The sequence below is a fragment of the Trachurus trachurus genome (genome assembly GCF_905171665.1).
Source record: "Trachurus trachurus genome assembly, chromosome: 4".
Taxonomy (NCBI): Eukaryota; Metazoa; Chordata; class Actinopteri; order Carangiformes; family Carangidae; genus Trachurus; species Trachurus trachurus.
In genome coordinates, this window is record NC_139898.1 from 30,980,879 (window position 1) to 31,004,290 (window position 23,412).

General features: G+C 42.7%; 1 protein-coding gene across 1 annotated transcript in view; it reads left to right on the forward strand.

The window, feature by feature from the left end:
* brinp3a.2 (bone morphogenetic protein/retinoic acid inducible neural-specific 3a, tandem duplicate 2) overlaps positions 1-23,412 on the forward strand; it is a gene marked incomplete at both ends in the record, with an annotated part of 44,830 nt that overhangs the window by 18,858 nt on the left and 2,560 nt on the right. Inside the window, 5 exons of the mRNA XM_083970305.1 lie at positions 1,093-1,283; positions 11,145-11,250; positions 11,441-11,677; positions 15,481-15,703; positions 22,937-23,279. Coding sequence (XP_083826431.1) covers positions 1,093-1,283; positions 11,145-11,250; positions 11,441-11,677; positions 15,481-15,703; positions 22,937-23,279 — 1,100 coding nt within the window. The remainder of the gene's footprint in view (positions 1-1,092; positions 1,284-11,144; positions 11,251-11,440; positions 11,678-15,480; positions 15,704-22,936; positions 23,280-23,412) is intronic.

Sequence of the window (23,412 nt, forward strand, 5' to 3'; positions counted from 1 at the left end):
TGTGATGAATGGACGAGCATTAATGGTCCTCTGAGCTAAGAGGAAAAAATAAGGATAAGAAGAAGAAAAACAACCTCATTTAAGATGGCAGGGGAGGCCCGGGCAGGTCTTGCGCAGCAGATTTGCTTTTACAGAGTAACGCTTGTCAATTACTTTTCGACCCGAATCCTATGCTAAGAAAAAGGTTGATGTTGTGAGCGGCTGCATATAACACAGCCCTGCTAGCAGCTGCCTGAATGATGCAGCTCCGCACTCTGGCTCCCCGCCAGTACTTAGTGGTATGAAGAGAGGAGAATGAGGAGTTTGCCTTGGACGTTTGCCAGAGATATGCCTCTGTGGTTCTGAATGGATTGCCTCTGTGTTCGGAAACATATGGACTTAATGAAATTAATAAATAGATTGTGATATTAAGATGGTGCCCTTCAGCAAGTGGAGAAGAAAGGGAAAAAATGGCCCTGGAGCATTAACACTGCATTATGATGAGAAATATGATGTGCAGTGTCTTAGAGACTCTTAAGGAAAAGAGAGAGAGAGTGTGTGTGATTATGAGATGGTGATTGCTATGATCAGTGGTGGCCGGTGCAGGGTGGTGATGTGACTTATCCTAATGGAGGTCAACTATCTCTGGGCTTCGGAGGCTCAGGAGTTCAGTCAATGTGTCTTTTGGAGCAGAGCAGAAGTGGCAGCTTTTAAACTCACTGCAACTTGTTAAATCGTAGATTAATTGGAGTTCAAATTCAAAAGAAAAACAACAACAAAACAAAAAGCTACCATTAGCGATGTGCCAACCATTAAAAAAATAAAGTGCTAAATTGCAGACACTCACGCTTCATTAACAGCAAATCCAAGTGAAAAGATTTGACATGAGGTTGCACGCCTTGACTGACAAGCGATTTAGAGGAAACACCTCAGCGCTGAGCGTTTAGCACCAACAACCAAGACAAAAAAATCACTTAAAACACTTAAGATATTAACACTTTGATTTTATGTCAGAGAAGAGACGAGTGAGGGAAGAGAGAGACAGTGCGACCACACACTTCATCTTTTCTTTTTTTCTTTTAAATGAATTAAACGTTTCGGTGTCCCGTGCAGGAGAAGAGGCCTTAACGATATTCGTGGACAAGAGGAAACTGAGCAAGAAGGCGGAGGTGAGCGACTACGCGGGGAACTCCTCCACCGTGACTCTGGAGGCTCTGCACCAGCTGGCCGCCTCCTACTTCATCGACAGGGAGAGCACGCTGCGCAAGCTGCACCACATCCAGATCGCCTCCACCGCCATCAAGGTAGCACACCTCTACATTCACTGAGTAATGCACTGATTCTTAAAGGGATAGTTCAACATTTTGGCAAATTGGCCCATTGCTATAATCCCTATAGTCATACAGTAGCAGTAGGTTTGTTACCTTCAATTGTCGGTGCAAGCTGTTTTTAGAACGGCGGAGCAGAGCCGCAAGCTGCTCAGAGCTACGCTACGGAGGCTAATGGGATTTCTTGGTTTCCCTCATGAAACTCATCAAATACACAATCCAACAACTCCACAACGCTCTGGTGGACAAGTTGTGACCTGCACATTCACTACGCTATGAGATAATAACACAACGTTACCAGACAGAGTTGTTTTAGAGGTAAATACAGAGACTGCTTGCTGAAAAACTGTCCCTGAAGGCAACGCGCATCAACGGTTTTACATGAATTTCCCTCTAAAACAACTCTGTCTGGTAACATTCTGTTATTATCCCATAGTGTGGTGAATGTGCAGGTCACAACTTGTCCACCAGAGCATTTTGGAGTTTTTGGATTGTGTATTTGATGAGTTTGATGAGGGAAACCAAGAAATCCCATTAGCCTCCGTAGCGTAGCTCTGAGCAGCTCACGGCTCTGCTCCGCCGTTCTAAAAATAGCTTGCACCAACAATTAAAGGTAACGAACCTACTGCTATGACTATAGGGATTATGGCAATGGGCCAATTTGCCAAAATGTTGAACTATCCCTTTAACTTTGATCTTCCACAACTCATCGATCAAGTCGTGCTCATTACATCATGACAATGAAGTAATAAGAACAGCAGCCTCGGAGCCAGAGGCCGGTCGTCCTGCCTCATCACTGTCTCCACTGTCTCTCCTGCTTCTTTTACTTTGATTTCCATCTTCAGTGCAAAACACCTTTTTCCCAGTGCTTTGAAAATGATTTTGTTTAGCTAATACTCTATCATTTATTTATATGAGAGGCAGGTAAATCTACAGTTACCTCCAGAGACCAAATTGACGATGCACTTTGAAAGGGCCTGCTCGCAGTCCTGACAGACTTTTAAATGAGCAAAGCAGCTTTGTTGGGGCAAATAGTGTACGCAACATTTTGTCCAAATGAAACTTGGTATTTCATGATTAATGTTAAGAAATCCTCTTCAATACATCTCAAAGGCAGCTGCTGTAGCCAGGCCTGGAATTACAAACCTAAGACCTTGTGCTCCTGTTTCTGGCTTTGAGTGTAAACACTGTGAGCATGCACACACAGTGACGCTACATGGTTTCTGGGTTTTAAGATTTAAGATTTACCTCTCGCTGCAATCTGGAGACGCTCGCATGGGAATCTTCCCGGAGAAGCTTCTTTTGAATAAAAAGAAAAACACAATTACCGTAGCTGGGAGTGATATAGTATGACGTGATGTTTTTTAGTTTTAGACTTTTCTTTCTGTGTCCTGTTTTCAAGGAGAAACATTCACAACACATCACGCCTTGGGCACCGCCAACGCTCGTTAATAGCAGAGGATTCATCCGTAACTATAGAAAAGGCTGTAATTTCCCTCCAACTCATGTAGATGGTGAATAATCCCATTCATACATCACACTCATACATATACTCAGCCACACTAAGAGTCCTAAAACCCAGATATACGTTGAGTATTTAAGAGCTTTCTGGTTGTGTGTGGGATTAGTGAACTGGTCTTTGATTAAATGACTGAAAAAGGAAAAATAGATTTTCATGTTTTATTCTACGATATGAAACACTAAGAAGTGGCTAAAGGAGATGATAGAGGTCACTGAAGAACTGATACACAACAGGGGCCCTAGTTTCGTCGACCAGGTGAAGTCTGTGATCAGCGCAGCTTCGCCACGTCAACGGGGTGTGGCCCAGGTCCATTTCGCAAGATTCGTGGGCCGCGCAGTCAGACTTAGACCGGCGCAACCCCTCCCCTCGTCCCTCCCACCGGCGCAAACGGCGAAGAGGGAGGAGAGAGGGCGGGAGGGAGACAGAAGGAGGAGAGAAAGGCGTGGAGTGGGTTTGACACAGCCGAGTCAGATCTTCACCAATCAAAGGAGCTCCTCTCCTCACCTTTAACTGCGCGGCGGGTGATGCGCGCTGCAAGTTTGTCATTTTATACTTTGACATGGACGGAGGAGACAGCGACGCCAGAGGCCGAACCTCTCCCCGGAGGAAACAGCTGTTTCCCCGGAGGTCCGAGCTCAGAGTGACCAATAATGAGTTTACTAATATACTTAACCAGGATTGATCTGATACACTGAGAACCCCTACGCAATCTAAGAAACAACAACTAATAAACTAATAAAGAAACTCACATTTATTCAAACCCTGTGTATAAGATCAGAGGTGTAGGCTACACTAATCACAACATAAACACACACCATGTGGATGAAATCAGCAAGGACGCGCTCTCTCTCTCTCCCTCTCTCTCTCTCTCTCTCTCTCTCTCTCTCTGTCCGTCTCTTTTTTTCTCTTTTTTTCTGTGATAGAGATGCTGAGTACTGTAGTAGGCTATATACTGACTGTCTGATACCGAGGCTGTTGTGCTGGACTAAGAGAGATGATGATTTGTGTTTTGTTTTTCATTACGGCCGCGTGATGCGGTCGCACGTGCTTATGAATTAATAAGTAAATAAATAAATACAGCGATCATCACAAGGGCAGAGTGGTATCTCAACACGGCAGCGACATGCAGTCATCCACCCTCAGTCCTGCTTGGGACATCCACAGCTGCTTTTCAGTGCCAGTTCGTCCCTGCTGTGTTAATTCAGGTGGAGTTTCCATTACGCGCCGACAGCCTTTGATCTCTGCTTTGATCTGACGTAAGATGTGACGGGACAATCTATATAGATATAAATTCACGTGTTGATTCCGTTAGTTGCATTAAATAGTGGTTATTGTGGATATTTATTGCATTGAAATGTGTCTGGAACTGTGGAGATCTGCCTGTGAGGTCTTGGTGACGTGTGTGCACTGCAGGTCAGTCAGCCAAACTTCCACTGCACCTGCTGCGCTCCGCTCTGCGCTGAGAATAGACCTGGTTGGAGGTGGCGAGCTTTCAGCGCAACCTCGGCGGGACATTTTCGGACGAAACTTCCACTGCACCAAGCTGAATCTGTGACGCCTCCCCCTGCTGCGCCGCCACGCCTATCTCAGCGCAGCACGATCTGCCAATCTTCCAATCTGACTTTGCGCTCGGCTGCGCTGGTCGAAACTTGCATTAGACCGGCTGCGCTACCTTGCGCCACCTGCGCTGCGCCAGCAAACTAGGGCCCCAGGTCTTCGAGGACCAGTTTTGAGACCATAGACATACTGTATAGGAGGCTACATAGATGCTGCATTGAGCGCTGAATCATACATCGATGTGGCTGCCATGTGCATTTGTTTTGAACGATGCCAGTGCAAAGGCAAACCGTGGAGCAGTGGATAAAGTTATATATAATAGCTTTTAAAATATTTGTGCAGTCTTATAGTTCCTTTTTAGATGTAAACATCAGTGATTGTTTTTAACACAGATTTCAAATCTATGTGTCAGGATCTGGTTCTTATAGACACAGATGCAATATTTAACTGTCATTCATCATCAGTGTAACAGCTTTACAAACATCAGTAGCTGTAGACACTTATAAAAACATCATAATAATGCATACGTCGGCTTGGTGCCTACCTTTATGCTGTAACCTTTATTTATTTAACCAGGTTTGTCCCATTGAGATCCAAGATCTCTTTTGCAAGAGAGACCGGGCCAAGAACAGCAGCACATGGTTTCAACACATAGTCACATTAATTAAAAACATAAAACAAACGAACAAACAAAACAAAAAATTGAATTTTCAAAATTAGTTAAAATAATTTACAAGATTAGTCAAACATTTGCACTCAATTAAAACATGTGCACTCCTGAAGCCTGGATGTGATGGAATTTATCATGGACTTGAATACATTCAGAGATACCAGACTTTGGAGTTTGAGCTCTGACTGCAAAATGTTCCATGTACTCGGAGCAGAGAATCTAAAAGCTTTCTTCCCCATTTCTGTTCTGACCTTAGGAACAGTAAAATGACAGAAGTCCTGAGAGCGGAGACTGTAGGCCCTGTTAGTCAAGATTAGAAGGGATGATAAATAAGATGGAATCATCTCAAGAATGGCCTTGTAAATCAGCACATACCAATGGCCGAGCCTGATGGCCAATTTACTTTACTGTACAAGACACAATGATGAGTTAGAGCTCCGCAGTTTGTAATAAACCTAAGAGCACCATGATACACACTATCCAACATGTGGAGGCATTGAACGGAGGCATTCATATATAACACATCACCGTAATCAATAATCGGAAGAAAGGTTGTATAAGGAGTAGTTAACATATCTAATCATCAGAGAATGTTACACATGTTATTTTGGTGCCTATGTGTTTCCCAAATATATCTGTGTGTATGTGTGTGTGAACTGGTAAAAGAGAGGCATTAACTTCTAGCACTTTGTAGAAAAGTGCTTCATAAAGTTCAGTCCATTCATTTGTATTAGTTCACACACACTGACGTATGGCAGCAACGGGCCAACCCGCTCAGTGAGGCGTCTATATGTGTATGTCTATGAGTCAGACGGTCCATTGTCGCCATCTTGCCAGTTCCTCACGCCACTAATCCAAAAATAAAGAAAGAGGAGGAGCCAAGACTTTGGTGTATGTCGTTTCATGGCAGGTATTAGCTGACCAATCTGTCATTCAAAGAGGCCACGCCCTCGATTATGCAGAAATGTAAAGTTCTCCCGCTGTGCCGTCGTCATGAAGGAGACCAAGACTGTTTTCTTTTTTTGTGTTTTTTTTGTACCCACCATGTTTATATCTGTGAAGTGAAGTTGGACATTTTAACATCAGAGTCTTTGGGGACTGACTCACTGTTGGAGACAGACTAAAGAGACCTTTCAAACGAGTGCAGTTTTTTTTTGGTTTATTTCTCCTGCTGAGCAGCAAGTAGAGGAATCAAAAAGCCCATGTCGAGGGAGTCGGAGCGAGGCTTTAACATCCAGACTGACCTACATGAAAACAGCTCCCATAATACTCAGATTCAAGATAACTTTACCCTCATTTTCCCACGATGACTCCACATCATATGAACATGTGAGTTGATATAAACTCATTGCACTTGTCTCTATAATCTCAATGTACATCCAACTATTTCAATTTTAATTCCAGCTCCGAAGTTTGAACCTGTGTGTTCCTCCTGAAAGAGACTTTCCCCCCCAAAAAAGAGTGTTTTTGTGTGTTTTGTCTTGTTATAACACAATGATAAGAGTGATGAAAATAAAGCAGAGCGATGATGCTTTTTATCAGCTCGCAGTGAGATATGATCTTCATCCGCCGTGAGCACATTGAGTCTGTAGGAAGCGTCGTGATGAGCACATATGGTGAGTGGGGTGGGGGAAGATAAATGAATCTTGTGGAAACACGGCTCATGACAGGTTTCTGCCTCCGGTTGTCACCTTCAGGAAGTGCGGGGTTAATAGGGTGACAGAGGGGAGGATGACCCTCCTTTCGGCCCTGTTTTTTTTTTTTTTTGGTCGTTCCTCGGGAACGCAGCGGTAGTCGGCCTGTGAAGTGCGGCTTCCTCTGCTGTAGCAGAACATGAGTCAGACTCCCTGTGCTTGTATCAAAGCGTTGCACTCGCACTACATTGTGTTCAGGGAGGGTGTTTTCTTTTGCAGCTGAGGTGGGCACATCTGTGGTGCAGAGGCAGGTGCTTTTGTCTGTTTCATTTCTTTGGGAATTAGAGTTTTTTTTTTTTTTTTGTCCATGTAGCTATAGAGTGGGGAAAAGAAGAGGAGAGACTAGAGCGTGTTTTCATGCTCCAGAGGCAGTCATCTGGCGTAACTGACAGGTGGAACAGAGGAAAAGAGGGGAGATTCACCTCCATCACTGGTGGAAAGTGAGTCAAAGAAGGAGACAGATTCCTCCACATTCAGGGCGTCGCCCCCTCCTATAACTTAACCCTGTAAAGCCTGAACCATGAAACAATTGTCAGGAAATTATAACATTTTGAAATTGGACCCTTTATTGGACCTTCTGACAAATAATTTAAAAATATATATAATAAAAAAAAAATGCATGACAGATTTGCATAGGAAATGACCTTAAATACCTGTATATACACTAGGCCTACTATAAAATAAGTTATGAAATATTAAAGCAGAAGTAAGCGATCCGGTCTTTTTGTCTAACTTCCTGTCAGCAGATGGAGTTAGCAGTCCCCGTCCTCGTCCCCTACGTCACCACATTCACGCGCATCCCTTGGCTGCACACACAGAGAGGACCGCCCCTTTATGCCGTTCTTTCTCCTCATTGGATAAAGGTTGTAGGATACAAGGAAAGTTTTCTCCTCTGCTTACAGCAGAGCAGAGCGACTGACAGACCCGTGTTTCAGACCAAACACTCTATATAAGTGATTCCTGTCGGAAGATATAACTATTTAAGACTTATATTAACACAAATATTCCGCTTACTTCTGCTTTAAGTAGTTTTACTTTGCATCAATGCAGTAACTATTTCTATTGTAGTTTCAGTAACAATTTAAGTTTTTCTTACCTTAACTTTTTCAAAATTGGCAAAAATATTCATGAGAAAACACAGCTGGGTCACTGACTGACAGCGGCCATATTGGATGTCCCAAGTGAAGGCTGCTGGTGCATAAATAACTGCACCCTGGTGGATTGTCTGATCATTGCATGTATCTGATTGTATACATTAGGTTTTTCAGGAGGGAAAAATCACAGTGAGGATGTAGAGGTCTCAAAAACTCATACAAATGGCAACATAGCAGCTACAACCAGCCAGTCCTCTGCATGAATGTGAAGTCAAACAAGGTCATGAATGAATGAATGAATGAATGAATGAATGAATGAATGAATGAATGAATGAATGAATGAATGAATGAATGGAAGCTGGTTTTCCGGAGGGGAATTCTGCCGCCGACTGTTACTGTTGTGCCGTGGAAATCTGTTCCCTTTTAACGGAGTCACGGCGCAGACCCGCTTGTTTGCTCAGTGAGTAATGACGCCAGTTGTTCGAGAGCGGCGGGGATCATTTTTGTTACCAGTTGAGAATTTCCTTTCGACTTGAATCGATGGCAATATCCAACCGGCCGACTGACTGGGGCCGCGCCGGCGCCGCTGATGAACAAGGCGACGGGAGGCAGCAGGAATCTCTGGTTTCATATTTTCTCCTGGTGGACAGCCTCTCGGTCTGTGTTGTGTTCTCATTATGGCAGAGAAATACGTTTTTTGCGGGGGGGGGGTTTCTTCTTTTCTTTCTTCCACCAGGCCCATGACTCGATCGATTGTTGTCACGACTACCATGGAGTACATCAATGGCCAACTCGATCATCCATTATCACACTCAAACCTTTTACTTGCGCAGCATATTTCTGGTTATTCATCTTCTTCTTGTATGTGCCGGTGATCAGAATTACCCAATCTCAGCTGTTTCTCTTTGCTCCTGCTGCTGTTTTTAAAGAGGAACGATGGAATATTCTGACCTTAATTAACTGTGATGGTTAAATGACAGTCTTTAAGCTCTACTTATGTTTTTATAATCTTACTCAACTATGTTTCTAAGTCCTTTTGTTTTCTTTTTTCCTGCTTTCCTCCTCATTTGTGCCCAAAATTCACTGGTTGTGTCTTTGCCTAACATGATGATTGACATCTGTTTTCTCAGATTAAAAAGCAAAACAAAGCAGGTGATATGCGTAACTTCAAAGGGAAATAAAACACACACAGAGCACAAATCAAAATTTGATATTACTTACAGTATAAGTAGGCTACAGATTTTGATTAACAGATGAGGTCGTGAATCCAATCAAACAGGCTAGGTCAGTGGTTACCAACCTTTTTTGGCTCATGACCCCATTCTGGTGACCTTCAAACAAGATGTGCAAGCTCAGATATTTTTATACGCTGCATGTTATTTGATCTCAATTTATATTTGAGACGGTGAAAGTGTCAAATATAGTTGTTTAAGATTGTCTGTGGTGTTTTTAATCATTATTTTCAAAAGAAAAATAATTAGTAAAAAAAATATTTTTATCAGAATTTTTTTTAAATCAATTACTAGACATTTCAGCCGACCCCGTTTGAATTCCAGGCGACCCCACGTGGGGTCCTGACCCCAAGGTTGAAAAACACTGGGCTAGGTACTGGTTCAGATCGGTGAGTCATATTAAGCCCAAGCCTGGCGCTCGAGAAATGGAGCACCCACAGGATCAGCGCCTATGATCGGTTATTGCTTATTCTTTCAGCAGTAAAGTGTAGGCTACCACCTATGCGCCATTTATACTGGGGCTCTTGTCCCAGTAAAAGGGGGGCTGGTGATGCCCATGGCTTCCATAGAGCATCTCTTGGCCGACAAAACCAACCTTGCAAGATCAGCGCCTCCTACCCGGTGTGTCAGGTGGGAGTCCGAAAACTGTAGGGGGAGCTCTGTAGAGAGACAAAAAACAACAACCGGACCTGCGTAGTTCACCTTTAAAATGTGTCAGTCAAAGAGTTTCAACTCTGTAGCACCTGGAATAAAACGTTGAGGAAATAAACATGTCAAAGAACGTCTTAACCCCCTCCTCCCTCATTCCTCATCCATCCATGTGCCGAGATACAGGTGGCCAATAATGTCCTATTAAGTATTTTTTAATATACCAGAATGTATGTACAGTGAATAGCAGCTGCTATGCAAAGAGGAAATTGAATGCTCTGCTCATCAGTCAATATTTTTGCCATATGGCATATCATATGGCATATCAAATAAGGCCTATATGGATCCAGTATTCATGTGGTCTGAAGCTCAGGGTTGTATCTCATTTCCTCACATTCATATCGGCATTAAAATCCCTCATGAGGGAAACAAGGGATATAATGTGACATAAATATTATAGCTGTAGAATTGCACTCAAATTATCTCCATTTTCCTCTTCCTCCCTTTCAACAGACGATATTTATTCCTCCTCTCGCAAACCCCCTTTTTTCCACTGGATTAGGCTTTTGATTAAAGAGCCGCACACTGAGTTTTCACTTTCCCCCTGCAGCACCGGCCTCATATGAGTCTCCTCCTCCACCACCACCACCACTCTCTCCTCTCCTCTCTCCTCTCTCCATCAGCCCCTCTATGACTGTGTTACTGATCGACTGACCCTCATTGTCTCGCCTCATCCATCTGTCACTTTGCAACCAACTGTCCTCTGACAAGCACCCGACCAGGACAAATCGCAGAACAAAATAATATGGTGTCCTGCGACCACAAAAAGGGGAGAAAAATGAGAATCAGTTAGACGCTCCCCGCCGTGTCACCACCAAGAGAAAAGGAAAAAAGCACTGAAGTAAGATCTTCTTTTGCAAATGAAGTGGCGGGAAAAAGTAGGGGAGGGTGACGCTTTGCAAGAGCTGCTTTGTGGCAAAAGGTCAATCGAAACGTCTTCAATCAGTGACTAGACACAAAAAAAAAAGAAAGAAAGAAAGAAGCACAGTGTAGCACTCCGGCAGAAAAATGAGTGCAACAAAGCACTCTTACAGCAATTTAGAAGAATCTAAATAAGCTTACTCTAGTTTTCCTTTTCTTTCCTTTTCACTTGTATAATTGATTGTGTAGAAACTACCTCATTTACAAGCAGCAGACAAAGCCCTTTATGTTACACCGGGCTCCTCTCAAACCAATTTTGAATCGAGTTTAGAAGTAAAAGTTAAAAGTTTTTTTTTTTTAAATATATATTTAATGTGTGTGTCTGTAAATTCTTATCATTTAACCACCCACCACACACTACACTAGCTCTGAAATGGATGCTGAGGAGAATTCATAAATGTTTTTTTTATTTTTTTATTCTTTATTTGTTGTTGCCCAGGTGACAGAGACCCGCACCGGTCCTCTCGGATGCAGTAACTATGACAACCTTGACTCCGTTAGCTCCGTGCTGGTCCAGAGCCCTGAAAATAAAGTCCAGCTACAAGGTTAGTTCACACCGGATAAACATCAATAAGAGCTCGGCATACAGATATATAGATTTATATAGAAGAGTTACAAGCTCTGTGGTGTATATACACACACATATATATATATATATATATATTCATACTTTCATTGTCACTCCTCAACTTCAGAGTTTGATGACGGTACTAAACCCTTTGCTGGGTTTTACAGGCTTGCAGGTGATCCTCCCAGACTACCTGAGAGAAGGTTTTGTGCAGGCTGCTCTCAGCTACATCGCCTGCAACGGAGAGGGCGAATTCGTCTGCAAGGACAACGACTGCTGGTGCAGCTGCGACCACAAGTTCCCAGAATGCAACTGCCCCTACATGGACATCCAAGCCATGGAGGAGAGCCTGGAGAGGATCACGGAGACGTGGGGGATCCTCTACAAGGAGTTTGAGGAATCAGGTGAGAAATAAATGAACAAGTCTCATCTTAAAGGGATAGTAGCATTTTTTTAAAGTGGGGTTGTATGATCTACAAATAGCCCCTAAGTACTTTAATTGCAGTAGAAGGCTCCTGCACTCCTCCCGTTGGCAACGCCAGCCCATAGCCCTGCCCAGAGATTTACAACATACATTGTTGTGAACAGACCCAAAGAAACGGCCTATTTTCGCGGCCTAAAAGAGGTTTTACGTGAAAAAAAATACACAGTTCCATTGTTCGCTATAATATAATTTTTTCCAGCCCTTCAAAGTGCAGGAAAAACGCAGTTTTCATTTGGACCTAACCTAATGTATGTTGTAAATCTCTGGGCAGGGCTATGGGCTGGCGTTGCTAACGGGAAGAGTGTAGAGAGTCTGCTACTGCAATTAAAGTACTTGGGGGCTATTTGTAGATCATACAACCCCACTTTTAAAAAAATGCTACTATCCCTTTAAAAGTTTTTTGGGTTTTTTTTTTTTATCTCTACTGTATAATCCTATGTGTATGTTCCTCCCTGCTCTGTGATTTATAGGTGAACTATAACAGCTGGTTGTCAGCCCCGGCTCCTGGCTCGTGATCTGCATATAGAAAATTAACAACACGACAGAATCAGATTTAGATAAATAAATAAATAAATCCACAGCATTTGGCTCAGGTAGTTTACAGTATGTATAGAGCAGATTAATCAGCTATAAAAACCCATTTATTGCCGGTCTGGGTTTTCATATCACCGGGGGAGACGGGGTTTGAATGGAAGCTCTTAGCATAATGTTTGGTTATTATTGCTGTGCTCGGTCACCCTGCCTTGGTGGTTATTACTCAGGTGAAATCAAAATGGATGTCTTTTCTCTTTTTTTTTTTTTTCGTTTTTCTTACACTCTTCAGATTTGGCTGAAATATCCATAAGTGCAATTACTTTCAAAGTTTATGTTTTAATAGCTGGGTGTGAAATGAGGGCAGGAGTGTGCCCAGAATGCAGATAAACCTGCAAGAGCCATAAATGTGTCCTTCAGCGTGGGGAGAGCTCAGGTTTCTACCTTGATGCCTTATCAGGAAGAAAATTACTGACACTGAAGAGGAAGAGGAAAAGGTTCCTGGCTGGTAGCGGTGCTATTGTTCATCCTTAAAGCAAATGGAAGCACTCAGAGGGAAATAAGAGGACCAGGAATGTGAAGCACTGGACTGTTGTTTTGGACCAGGGCTCTTAGGATAGGATACGATACGATACGATACGATACGATACGATACGATTAGGGCTGGGTATCAATCAAAATTTTTCGATACCGGTACCGATACCGATACCTTCACTTCGATACCGGTTCCTGAACGATACTTTTTTCGATACCAATTTTTATAACATCAGTTCTAAAAAAATGAAAATTACATTACACATCACAGTACAAATCTTGAGTTGTATTTTTCTATTCCAACCAGCAGCTTTTCTAAGGCTCAACAGGTAGATCACCCTTGCATGTGTTACAACTTCATTGCAGTTAGATGTATTTTGCAACCTGAAAATATTAGGAAACCACTTTCATACATAATTTTTTGTAGTTGACACATTAAGGTTTTTAAATAGGCTAAGGGTTTCTGATTTGTTAAATGCAAAAAGTGTTACTATTGTCCCTGGTCTCCCCTAAACATGGCTGTCAGGTAGTCCCATTTAAAAAAAAAAAAAAAAAAAGTGACTATGTGGTGGCCGCCGGCCGTGTTGTGACCCTCCAGGACACAGATATGGTTGGTCCGCCCCTGTGAACAGCTACACTACTTGCGCTCCAGCATTTTGCAGGCAGAGGAAACGCTGCTCTGACGTCTGCTCCCTCATGTGCAGTTGCACGTCGCGGAGCCGCACATACAGAGGTGACAGAAAGAGGCAGGAGGGAATGATAACATGAAATAGCCGAGAGCATAATATGTATGTGTGCGTCGCGGGGCCGCACGGAGAGGCAGTCTCTCGGGAATTACGTCAAACGCAACAAAATCCTGGAGTTTTCTGTGCAAAGCGCCAGTCAATTTAAGCACATGAACAACAATCAAAACCGGACGTTTTCATATTAAAAATCCGGACGACCCGAACAGGACGTGAAGAGGAACAGGTCACCCGATGCATGCAGCAACTATACGTAATGTTACAGCTGATCACCGGCAGCGTTATCAGATCTTGATCACGTGATTAACCTCCGGGTACCGAAACTTGGCACCGAAAGACGAGGCATGTTTTGATACTCGGTACTACCGAAGCGTTTCGGTCGGTGCCACAAAAGAACCGAAGTTCGGTACGCAGCCCTAGATACGATACGACGCGGTACAATACGATATATTACAATACGCTACGATACGATACGATACGATACGATACAATATGATATGATACACTTTATGGTATCATACCGTACTTATACTTTCATTACCTGCTTTCACAGCAACCCAGATACTAGATTTTGTTGTGGTTGCTGTATTTGACACAATGTACTTACTACTTCATGTGCAGTGTAATAGTAATAATATTAATGCTAAATTTTATTTATAATGCACTTTATATTTAAGACAAATCTCAAAGTGCTACATAGGTATACAAGAAAAACAGTCATTTGTCTGCAGACAGGAAACTAATAGAAGGCTTTGGCAAAAAGGAAGGTTTTTAGGTGATGATGCTAATGATGATAATGAAGAATGTGAAAAATTGTAAATGTAACTTTTCCAACTTCAGTTGTTTACTGAAATCATCCCAAATGCAGAAATATGTGATTTGAATCCTGATAACATCTGACCACCTGATGTCATATCTCCTCTGACTCCTCTGCCTCAAACCCAAATTTATCTTCCATCTTGCACAGTTCAAACTTCATTTTTAAGGTTTCAAACTCCCATGATCCCATGCTATTTCATGACATCACTCAACCCTGTCTTTTGTTGTTTCTTTTGAGAAACCTCCCTGGGGGCAGATGTAACACGCTGTCTAATCATTTTCAAACTCAAACAGAAACATGGTGTAATGCGGTTAGTGGAGAAGTAAAAATAACTGCATGTTAATCAGGGCATAAAGGCTGTTCTGTTCACCTTGTGTGATACGTATTAACAGTAGTAGCACTGATGCTGCAGTGGCAGTAGTAAAATGTATCTACGGTGCAACATTCAGCAGAATATATTAGTCATTAAAATGCCATATTCAAAATGATTATAATGCTTTGCTGTTGCTTACTCTGTGGTTTAGTGTTAGTCTAAATTGAGACCATAGTTCCCATAAAGCATTTTGCTTCTTGCAACAGAGTGGACCCGTTTCTCTCTTTCTCTCTCCTCTTTTTTACCCTCTCAGAGTGACATCCCTGGTGATTTTCCCTTTTTTGCTTTACTGAACTTGATCAAAAGCACCACCTGTCCGACGCTGTGTCCCAATTCAGATACTACAAAGTCTGCGTCTCTGGCCCAATACATCAGGCTGCCAAGGCGTGTCCAAATTCAAAGGCTCCTTCAAATGTGACTGAGAGATGCAGCCGTCTGTTTCCTCTTACTTGGAAATGGGAAAAGGATGCAAGCGCTGCCTGCATCCTCTCTCTCGGCGCTCCATAGCTCCTCCGCAATCCAATGTGCACCTTTCAATTGGTTAATGGAGCATCCAGATGATCCTTGTCAGGGTGTTCGGCTTCAGACAGGTGTTATTGACATGAGCTGGACCCATGGAGAAGGAAACACAGGACGGAAAAATCAAAGTGAGGCCACACAGACATGACTTACACTTTATAATGTTGTTTTTTTTCTCTCTGTTTTCTGTTTGTTTCTAACAGATGAATTCAAGTCGTTCTACTCGAGGCTGCCCCAGAACTATTTCCTCAACGTGTCCACCATCCAGCACTTGTGGAGTCTGGATAGTTTGTTCCAGTGGCGGTACGAACAGCTGGAGAACAGCATGCGGGTCCTCTCCAAACGAGCCCAGAGGGTCATCTTCAAGCTCTTCAGTCTGAGTAAAAGATGTCACCGACAGCCCCAAGTCCGCCTCCCGAGAGAGCGGTGAGCACGGCCCTGAATCACACCTACATATGTCTGATATGTTTCATATTACACCTTTTTTACCCATCGTTCTTTTCTTTTTCAACATTGCACGAAACGCAGGTAAAAACAAATAAGACGTGTGTTTTAACCGGTAAACATGGAGTCATCTGAACGTCACGTCACCATAATCTGGCCTGTTTTGCTGCTACGACAGTAAACTTCATCCGATGCTTGTGGTCCCTGATTCCACAAGTATCTGCTCCATGAAATCTTTATGAGGCTTCATGAAAGTTTCACAAAATCATGAAATCTTAATTCCATTTCATTTCATTGGACTTCATCTCCATGAAATCCTCTGAAATCCCCCTGAAAATAGATTCTCTCCAGTGGTTTCTGGCTACAAAGGGAGGAAACTCCATTTTTTTTTTTTTTTTTTTTAACAATTGCACATCTTCCACAGTCGTTTCAGATGATGCATCCGATGAAATGTGTTCATTTGTTGCTTGTGGAGTAGAAAATGAAGACTGCAAGTTCAGCCTCATACATTTTTTGTCTTATATTTGCATTTTCCAGTCTGGTTTATCAAGGTTTAACTGAACCTTTTATGATGTGAAGAAAAAAATCGACTGGTTAAAATAAAAAGTAACATTTACTCTCATTAGAGCGATATAGTTTGATAAAAATAAGTAATTTCACTTTAAGTATCTTTAAATTGAGTTGAATTTTTCACATTTAAAGACAAAACAGTTGCTGACAAAAAAACAGGAGATGTGAGGGTGGTTTTAAAATAAAATGAAGTATGGCATCCACCTTAATCAGTCCCCACACCAGATAAATAACTCCTGTTTAACAACTGGCTTATGGAGTGGACTTCTTATGTTTTCTATTGAAAATGAATGAGTGGAGATTAAATTGATAAGAGATCATGGAGGACTTGATGATTCACTAAACGCACGGAGTAAAGTTCAGACAGGTTTGTACAAAAAAAAAAGATTGTCCCTACTCACTGTTGGGAGAGAGGTGAGTAGAGCATCAACAACTACTTTGTTGCCTAGCAACCTCACATCACATTCGGTCCGTGTTTTGTTGGCAGCGGCGGAGTTTATGTTGTTTATACAACGCTGCCTTTTTTCTGCTGCTTTGTTCCGCTGTTAATGATTTAGCAGTGGCAGGCGTTTTGATTCATGCAACTTAATATTGCTACACTAAGTCTGTGGGACACCTGCTGTGCTATTCAGGTGTTTGTTTGTATTATTGTGTTACATTTATGTCAGTCAGGGCCGTCTCCACCTCTCGGTGTAATGCAATACAGCTCAACAGCACCACACAGCACAGACACAGACATCTCACACCTCATAAACTACCAAATGACTGGAGACTGTAGGATACAGAGGTTCTTTTAATTAAATAGTTTTATAATGTATCGTTATTGTCAGTGTGTAACATTTGAATCCCTCCTCTTGTTCAGATCAGACTGTAGTTGACTCTACTTTTACATTTTCCAGTATATTTCCTCCAGCTTCAACTCGAGCAGCATTTATTCTAAGTGACAGTACATGTGTACTTGTGGTTGTGAGACAGAAAGAAAACCATGGTTACCAGTGTCAAAACAGGGCACTTAAAACAGCCCACCACCACCACCACCCACCCACTCCTCCACAGCCTCCTCCGTGATTCTTGTGGCCTGTTGTGGCCATGAGTGGTAATTGCAGGAAGCTGCATTCAACTCTGTTGGACTCAGAGTCTGGACAAAGGAAATGCCTCAGCTCCTTTTTTACTAAAATGTACCCACAACAGCATCTCACGTCTTTCTAAAAGGTCTGTCTGACCTTTTAGAAAAGTAGTCATGGTATTTTGATATTGCTTCAACATGTAGCTTTATTCAGAATCAGCTTCTTGTATCTTTTTTTTTTTTTTTCCAGTAGATTTTTGTTGATTTTTATCAAACAAAACATGGACAACATACAAGTGCTCTCTGTTTTCACATATCAATACGGAAAGAAAAACAAGCCACCATCCAAACCCAAATGTAAACTTAGCTCATGACTGTCCTTACCCCAAAAGTAAAAAAGGCATCAGAAAGGCAAAGAAAAGAAAAGAAAAGAAAAGAAAAGAATAAAATAAATAAATAATAATAATTAAAAAGGAATTGATAAAAAAAAGTAAGTAAACGAAATACAGACAGATAAACAATAAAATTAAATTTAAAATACATAATTAAATTACACAAGTAGATATAGTCATATAAGATCTAAACAAAAGCAGTGAAGGGGAGAGTTAGAGACTGGCAATAATACATCTGATACCAAAAATCATCTAGTGGAAGTATTCCAGTCTAAAGTATATCTCCCCTTATTTACAGTGTCCCAGAGTGGTGGGGGTAAGTACCTCAGAGAAGCCGACCATGTTACCTCAAACAGATTGTCATCCCCTTTCATTCAAAACTTTATACGTCTCTTGGTACCATTATGTGACCGTTGGAGGTTTGTCACTTATCCACTGCTTTAAAATACATCTCCCATAGCCAGAAACAGAAGCTTCTTGTATCATTTAAAGATGTTTCAGGTGAATCTGTGTTTCCTACTGTAAACTCAATAAAAAATCGTCCCATTCAGTGGTATCCTACCCCACGTCAGCAGGGTCGATCACTGACGGTGATGAATCCAATCACTGTCAGTCACACTGCGTTAACCTCCACTGTGCTACCGCAGTAATGGCGGTTATGGTACACAGCACAACACATAAATCAGCGGCCGGATTAATCCATACAGTTCACTCATAGCTCAACAGTCCAGTCCGTCTCTCTGTCTGTCCGTCCGTCTCTCCCTCTCTCTCTCTGTCTTGTCTCCTCCTCCTCCCCGTTCCTCCCTCCCTCCTTTAATCTGTCTTGTTCTCTCCACCACATTGGCAAAACACACATTAATCACTGATCTTTGCGGCTGATATCACCGCCCACTTGCCTGGGGAAAAAAAAGAAGGGAAGGGGCGCGTCATCATCGCCCTCATCCAGACACTGTTTATCTACGTTATTACCGTTGCGTCGACTGTTAAGCTTCATCTTTTTTTTACTTTCACTCTTCATAGAAATCTTTATACTCAGTGGAAAGAGACTGACAACAGGATGTCTGTCAGTTTGTCGGAGGGGGGAGAAGGAGGAAGAAAAAAAAAATCCTATTTCTCTCTCTCTCTTTCTCTTTCCCATCCTGTTCGTGGCACTTGAGATAGATGAGAGATATATGTACTGTAATTCATTCGGCTTCCTGGGGGCTACTTTTCCTTCCGTGCTGACAATTATGAGCGAATATAAGACAGTGGGAGCAGCAGTCAGCTTGGCTTTTATTAGGCGGGTAATGATAAAACTGCGTAGTACACTTTGTGTTGGAACTTTTGCCATTAGGCGTAATGATGCACATTGTCATTCAAGAGATGTATTCAGTCCTCCGACTTTAATCAGCTTAGAAAATGCCTTTCTTATTCATAGGCTTCCCCCCCGCCCCCCTCCCCCCTCCCACCACAAAAAAAGAGAAAAGGGTATCGGGTTTTTCTTTTTTTCTTTCATGTACACCATCAAGGTCTTGAATGCGTTTTCAAAAAGGAGTCCTCTCAACTTTGTTTGACTACTAAGAGAGTGCAATTAAGATTTGACGCTAAAATGTTGAATAGGTTTTTAATGAACTTGTCGAGGCGTTCAGACTCACACTGTGTCAGTCACATTATCTCCTGCAAAAAGGAAAAAAGATGGCCAGGAGGTGTGATTATTGCACATCATGATACTGATTTTTTTTCTCTTTCTCTGTGTTCACACTGAGTCTGTTGATTCCACTTTACTATCGATTGACTCGGGGAATGATTCGACAAATTTGCCGACATTAAAGGCCCCGTATGGTATAAAAATCAGAATTACATGTTGTTTCTTATTGTTATAAAACAGATCCTAGTCTTATATTGATACTGTGAACATAAGTGCTCAGATCACAGTGAAATGCACACAGCCTATTTTCAGCCTGAGCACTAAAACGAGCCGTCAGGACTTAAGTAACTTTGTGATGTCACAACAAAGCAGTCCCGTTTCCTTGTGACCAAAATCTGTTTTATTAAGTCATTCAGAAAACTGCAAACCCAACAGAACTGAGACTCGGAGCCTCCTCTCATCTGATTGGCTCACTTTCCTGTTGTCACTAGAGCTCCAGAGAGGACGTTTAAAACTACATTTTGATGATTGTTGCTACTCAAAACAACAGATCTTCCATCTTCTTATGGATCAACACTTGCGATAAAACACCACAGAGGGGTTAAAACAGGATCTTTAATGAACTGTATAGAGCAGAGGTCACTAATAGGCGGACCAAAGTCTGGACCTGGACTTGGACAAATCATTAAAATTTGCCAAAGTGTCTCTATTTTAACTGACACAGCTTCTCTCGCCTTTTACACTCTGGTCACATGGTTTCAGAGCGATGTTCCAGGCCTGTGCTTGTGGAGATCTTGTTTAACTGGACCTCTTTGAACTTTAATTAAAATAGCCCTGGCGTGTGTGTGTGTGGAGTGTGCTGCTTCCAACTTTTGCAGTAACTGTTTCTGAAATGGCTTTGAACATGACATTGCTCAAAGCCTGGTTATCCCAGTTTCAGAGCTGAAGACTGCAGTTGACTGATCTGCACAGATCCCTGACTTCAGCCCCATCTAACAACCCGGGGACCAAGCAGGAGTCTTATCGCCAACCGGGGCCCGATCAGCAAATAGGGTCCCTGGCTGTATGGGAGCAAATCTCCTCAGTTAGGATATCACAGTAATGCCAGTGGAAAGAGAGGGTTATGTTTAAAGATAATATGTAGTGTCAAAGTTTCTGTGTCCATATTCTTTTGGCCATGTGGTGCACATCACTTAAAGGGATAGTTCAACATTTTGGCAAATTGGCCCATTGCCATAATCGCTATAGTCATAGCAGTAGGTTTGTTACCTTTATTTGTCGGTGTAAGCTATTTTTAGAACGGCGGAGCAGAGCAGCAGGCTGCTCAGAGCTACGCTACGGAGGCTAAAGGAATTTCTTGGTTTCCCTCATCAAACTCATCAAATGCAAAATCCCAAAACTCCAAAACGCTCTGGTGGACAAGTTGTGACCTGCACATTCACCACGCTATGAGATAATAATGGAACGTTATGAAACAGAGCCGTTTTCGAGGCAAATACAGGGTAGATACAGAGACTGCTTGCTGAAAAACTGTCCCTGAACGCAACACACGCACATCAGCAGTTTTGCATGAATTTACCTGTAAAGCAACTCCGTCTCGTAACGTTCCGATATTATCTCATAGCGTGGTGATTGTGCAGCTCATAACTTGTCCACAAAAGCGTTTTTGAGGTGTTGGGTTGTGTATTTGATGAGTTTGATGAGGGAAACCAAGAAATTCCCTTAGCCTAAAATGTTGAACTATCCCTTTAAGTCAAAGCTTTTTTATCCTTTATTCTAAGTACTGTTGTTGTCTCGGAAAATCCACTGTGGGTTCAATTTTAAAGTCCACCAGTCTTCAGCGAGTCAAAGTCCCTGGCTTTTACTGTGAATATGGCTGATTTAAATTCCGGCTTTTCCTGCTCGTTTAACACAGAAGTTAGAGGACACTGTGGTTTACAGCGGCGGTGTGGAGGCAGCCTCACAGGGAGCAGGAGGGCTGGTACATAATCACACCAGGGAACTAACAGCACAACTGCAGCCTTGTCTTGGCGACCGCTTTTCTCTGCTCAAGCTGTCGGAGGTGAAACGCTGTGCCCACAGGTAGCGAGTGATGGAAAGAAAAGAACCCTTTCGGCTCATTTCCCATGACCGCTTTTTCCATTAGGGGGCTTTTTTTGATATTTAAATCGGTTGATTTTCTGAACTCAGACTTGATTCCCACTGCCAAACGACACAATAAGATGGGGATACAGAGGAAGGATGCCCCCAAATGTAATCCACCAAACATTTTCAGATTAGCATAAAGTTTACCACAATACACCCTCATCAAAGAAAAAGCTTCTTTTTTTTTTTCTAAAAGGAAAGCCAGCGGTACTGTGCATTTCCTCTCATCAGCAAGCAAAGAGGATAAGAGGCATAAAGGGATCACAGTCAAGAAAGTGCTACAGACGGGAATCAAACTCCAGCCCACATGGGAGAATTATACGTATGTCTGAGAGTAAGTTACCCTACGGCTGCAGCGCACTTCTAATATTTATGTCACAAACTGATCAAAGACGACTTCCTCTTCCCTCTCTCTCTCTCTGTGCCGTCTCCTGCTGTTGCTTCCTTTTCAAACACCCAGACTTTGTGCCCATATTCGTTTGCATGTGTAACCTACACTCATCAAACACTTAAGGACAACAAAAAACACAGATACCTGAGGAAACTCTGCAAGAATCGCAAGGCAAGGTTGTCTCAATGGCATGAAGGTATTCCTGCCTTCGTGGATTATTGTTCCAGAACAATCCTGGGATCATTATCCTGGTGGAAATACCAAACTGACACAAAGACAGAAGGTTCAGGGTTGTGAAATTACATGCAAGAGTTTTTTTTTTTTTTTTTTCCCTGGTTGAAATAAAACTCCACAAACTCTGTAATATATGTAAATCCTTGAATCTCGACAGATGGAAATTTGGAGATGCTGAACCCACTCTGTCTGGCAAACAGCGATTGTACCATTAAAAAAAATACACATTTTCCAGTCGGGCAGGAGCAGATCACACTAATCACTGATTTGTTTATAAGACGTTAAGAAGTCTCTGTCGAAGCCAAATCTGAACTCAACACATCAAGAATCAACCACATCTCACTGCTGTCATTAGCGGGTGGCGTTTGCCCCGCTGCCACGAGGACAGCTCGCTTGTTATCATGTCACCGGGGAATGTTTTCTATCTTGTATAAAGCTGCTCGGATGCTCTTGAAATAACGGTTATGCAACTGCAGGTTTCACAGAGACCCACAAATTACTGAAAGCATCCTTTACAGGAATCCTCTCTGGCCTGTGTGCATGCTTTTCCTTATGCTGATTATGCTTTTTTATTTTTTAACGAGCAAGCTGTCTGCAGCCCCAGACAGGTGCCCTGGACCTCATAAAGCTGCTACCTATTAAGCTAGTTCAGGCTATAAGTCCTGTTCAATAACCTCTCTTTTTCTCTGACACACACACTCTCTCTCTCTCTCTCTCTCTCTCTCTCTCTCTCTCTATCTGTGTGTGTGTGTGTGTGTGTGTGTGTGTTTTCCCTCTCTCCCTGGTCCAGGCCTCGGTCATATTGGCTGAGTCACTTCCAGTCTCTGCTGTATTGCTCAGAGAACAACCAGCTTGGTGCATTCTCCGAGGAGCTCCACAGCTGCAGCTGCCGATACGAGCACAGCCCCTGTCAGCTGCCGCCGCCCTGCGCCGTCGGGGAGGGCTCGGCCTGCGCCGCGTGCGCGCCGGACAACCACACCCGCTGCGGGAGCTGCAACCTGGGCTTCGCCCTGACGCAGGGCTTCTGCAGGCCCATGGTGGCCGACTCCACGGAGAACTACCTGGGATTCGAGACGGACCTCCAGGATTTGGAGCTGGGCTACCTGCTACAGAGAGCTGACCGCAGGCTGGAGGTAGTTTTTCTTCTTTTAGCCTTTGTTTAAAACCCTCCTGTTGTCCTCCTGGGTAAAGGAAGGAAGGACGAAGGGAAAGAAGTAAGAGGGGACAAATGGAAAAATGGGAGGAAAGAAGGAAAGGGAAAAGGAA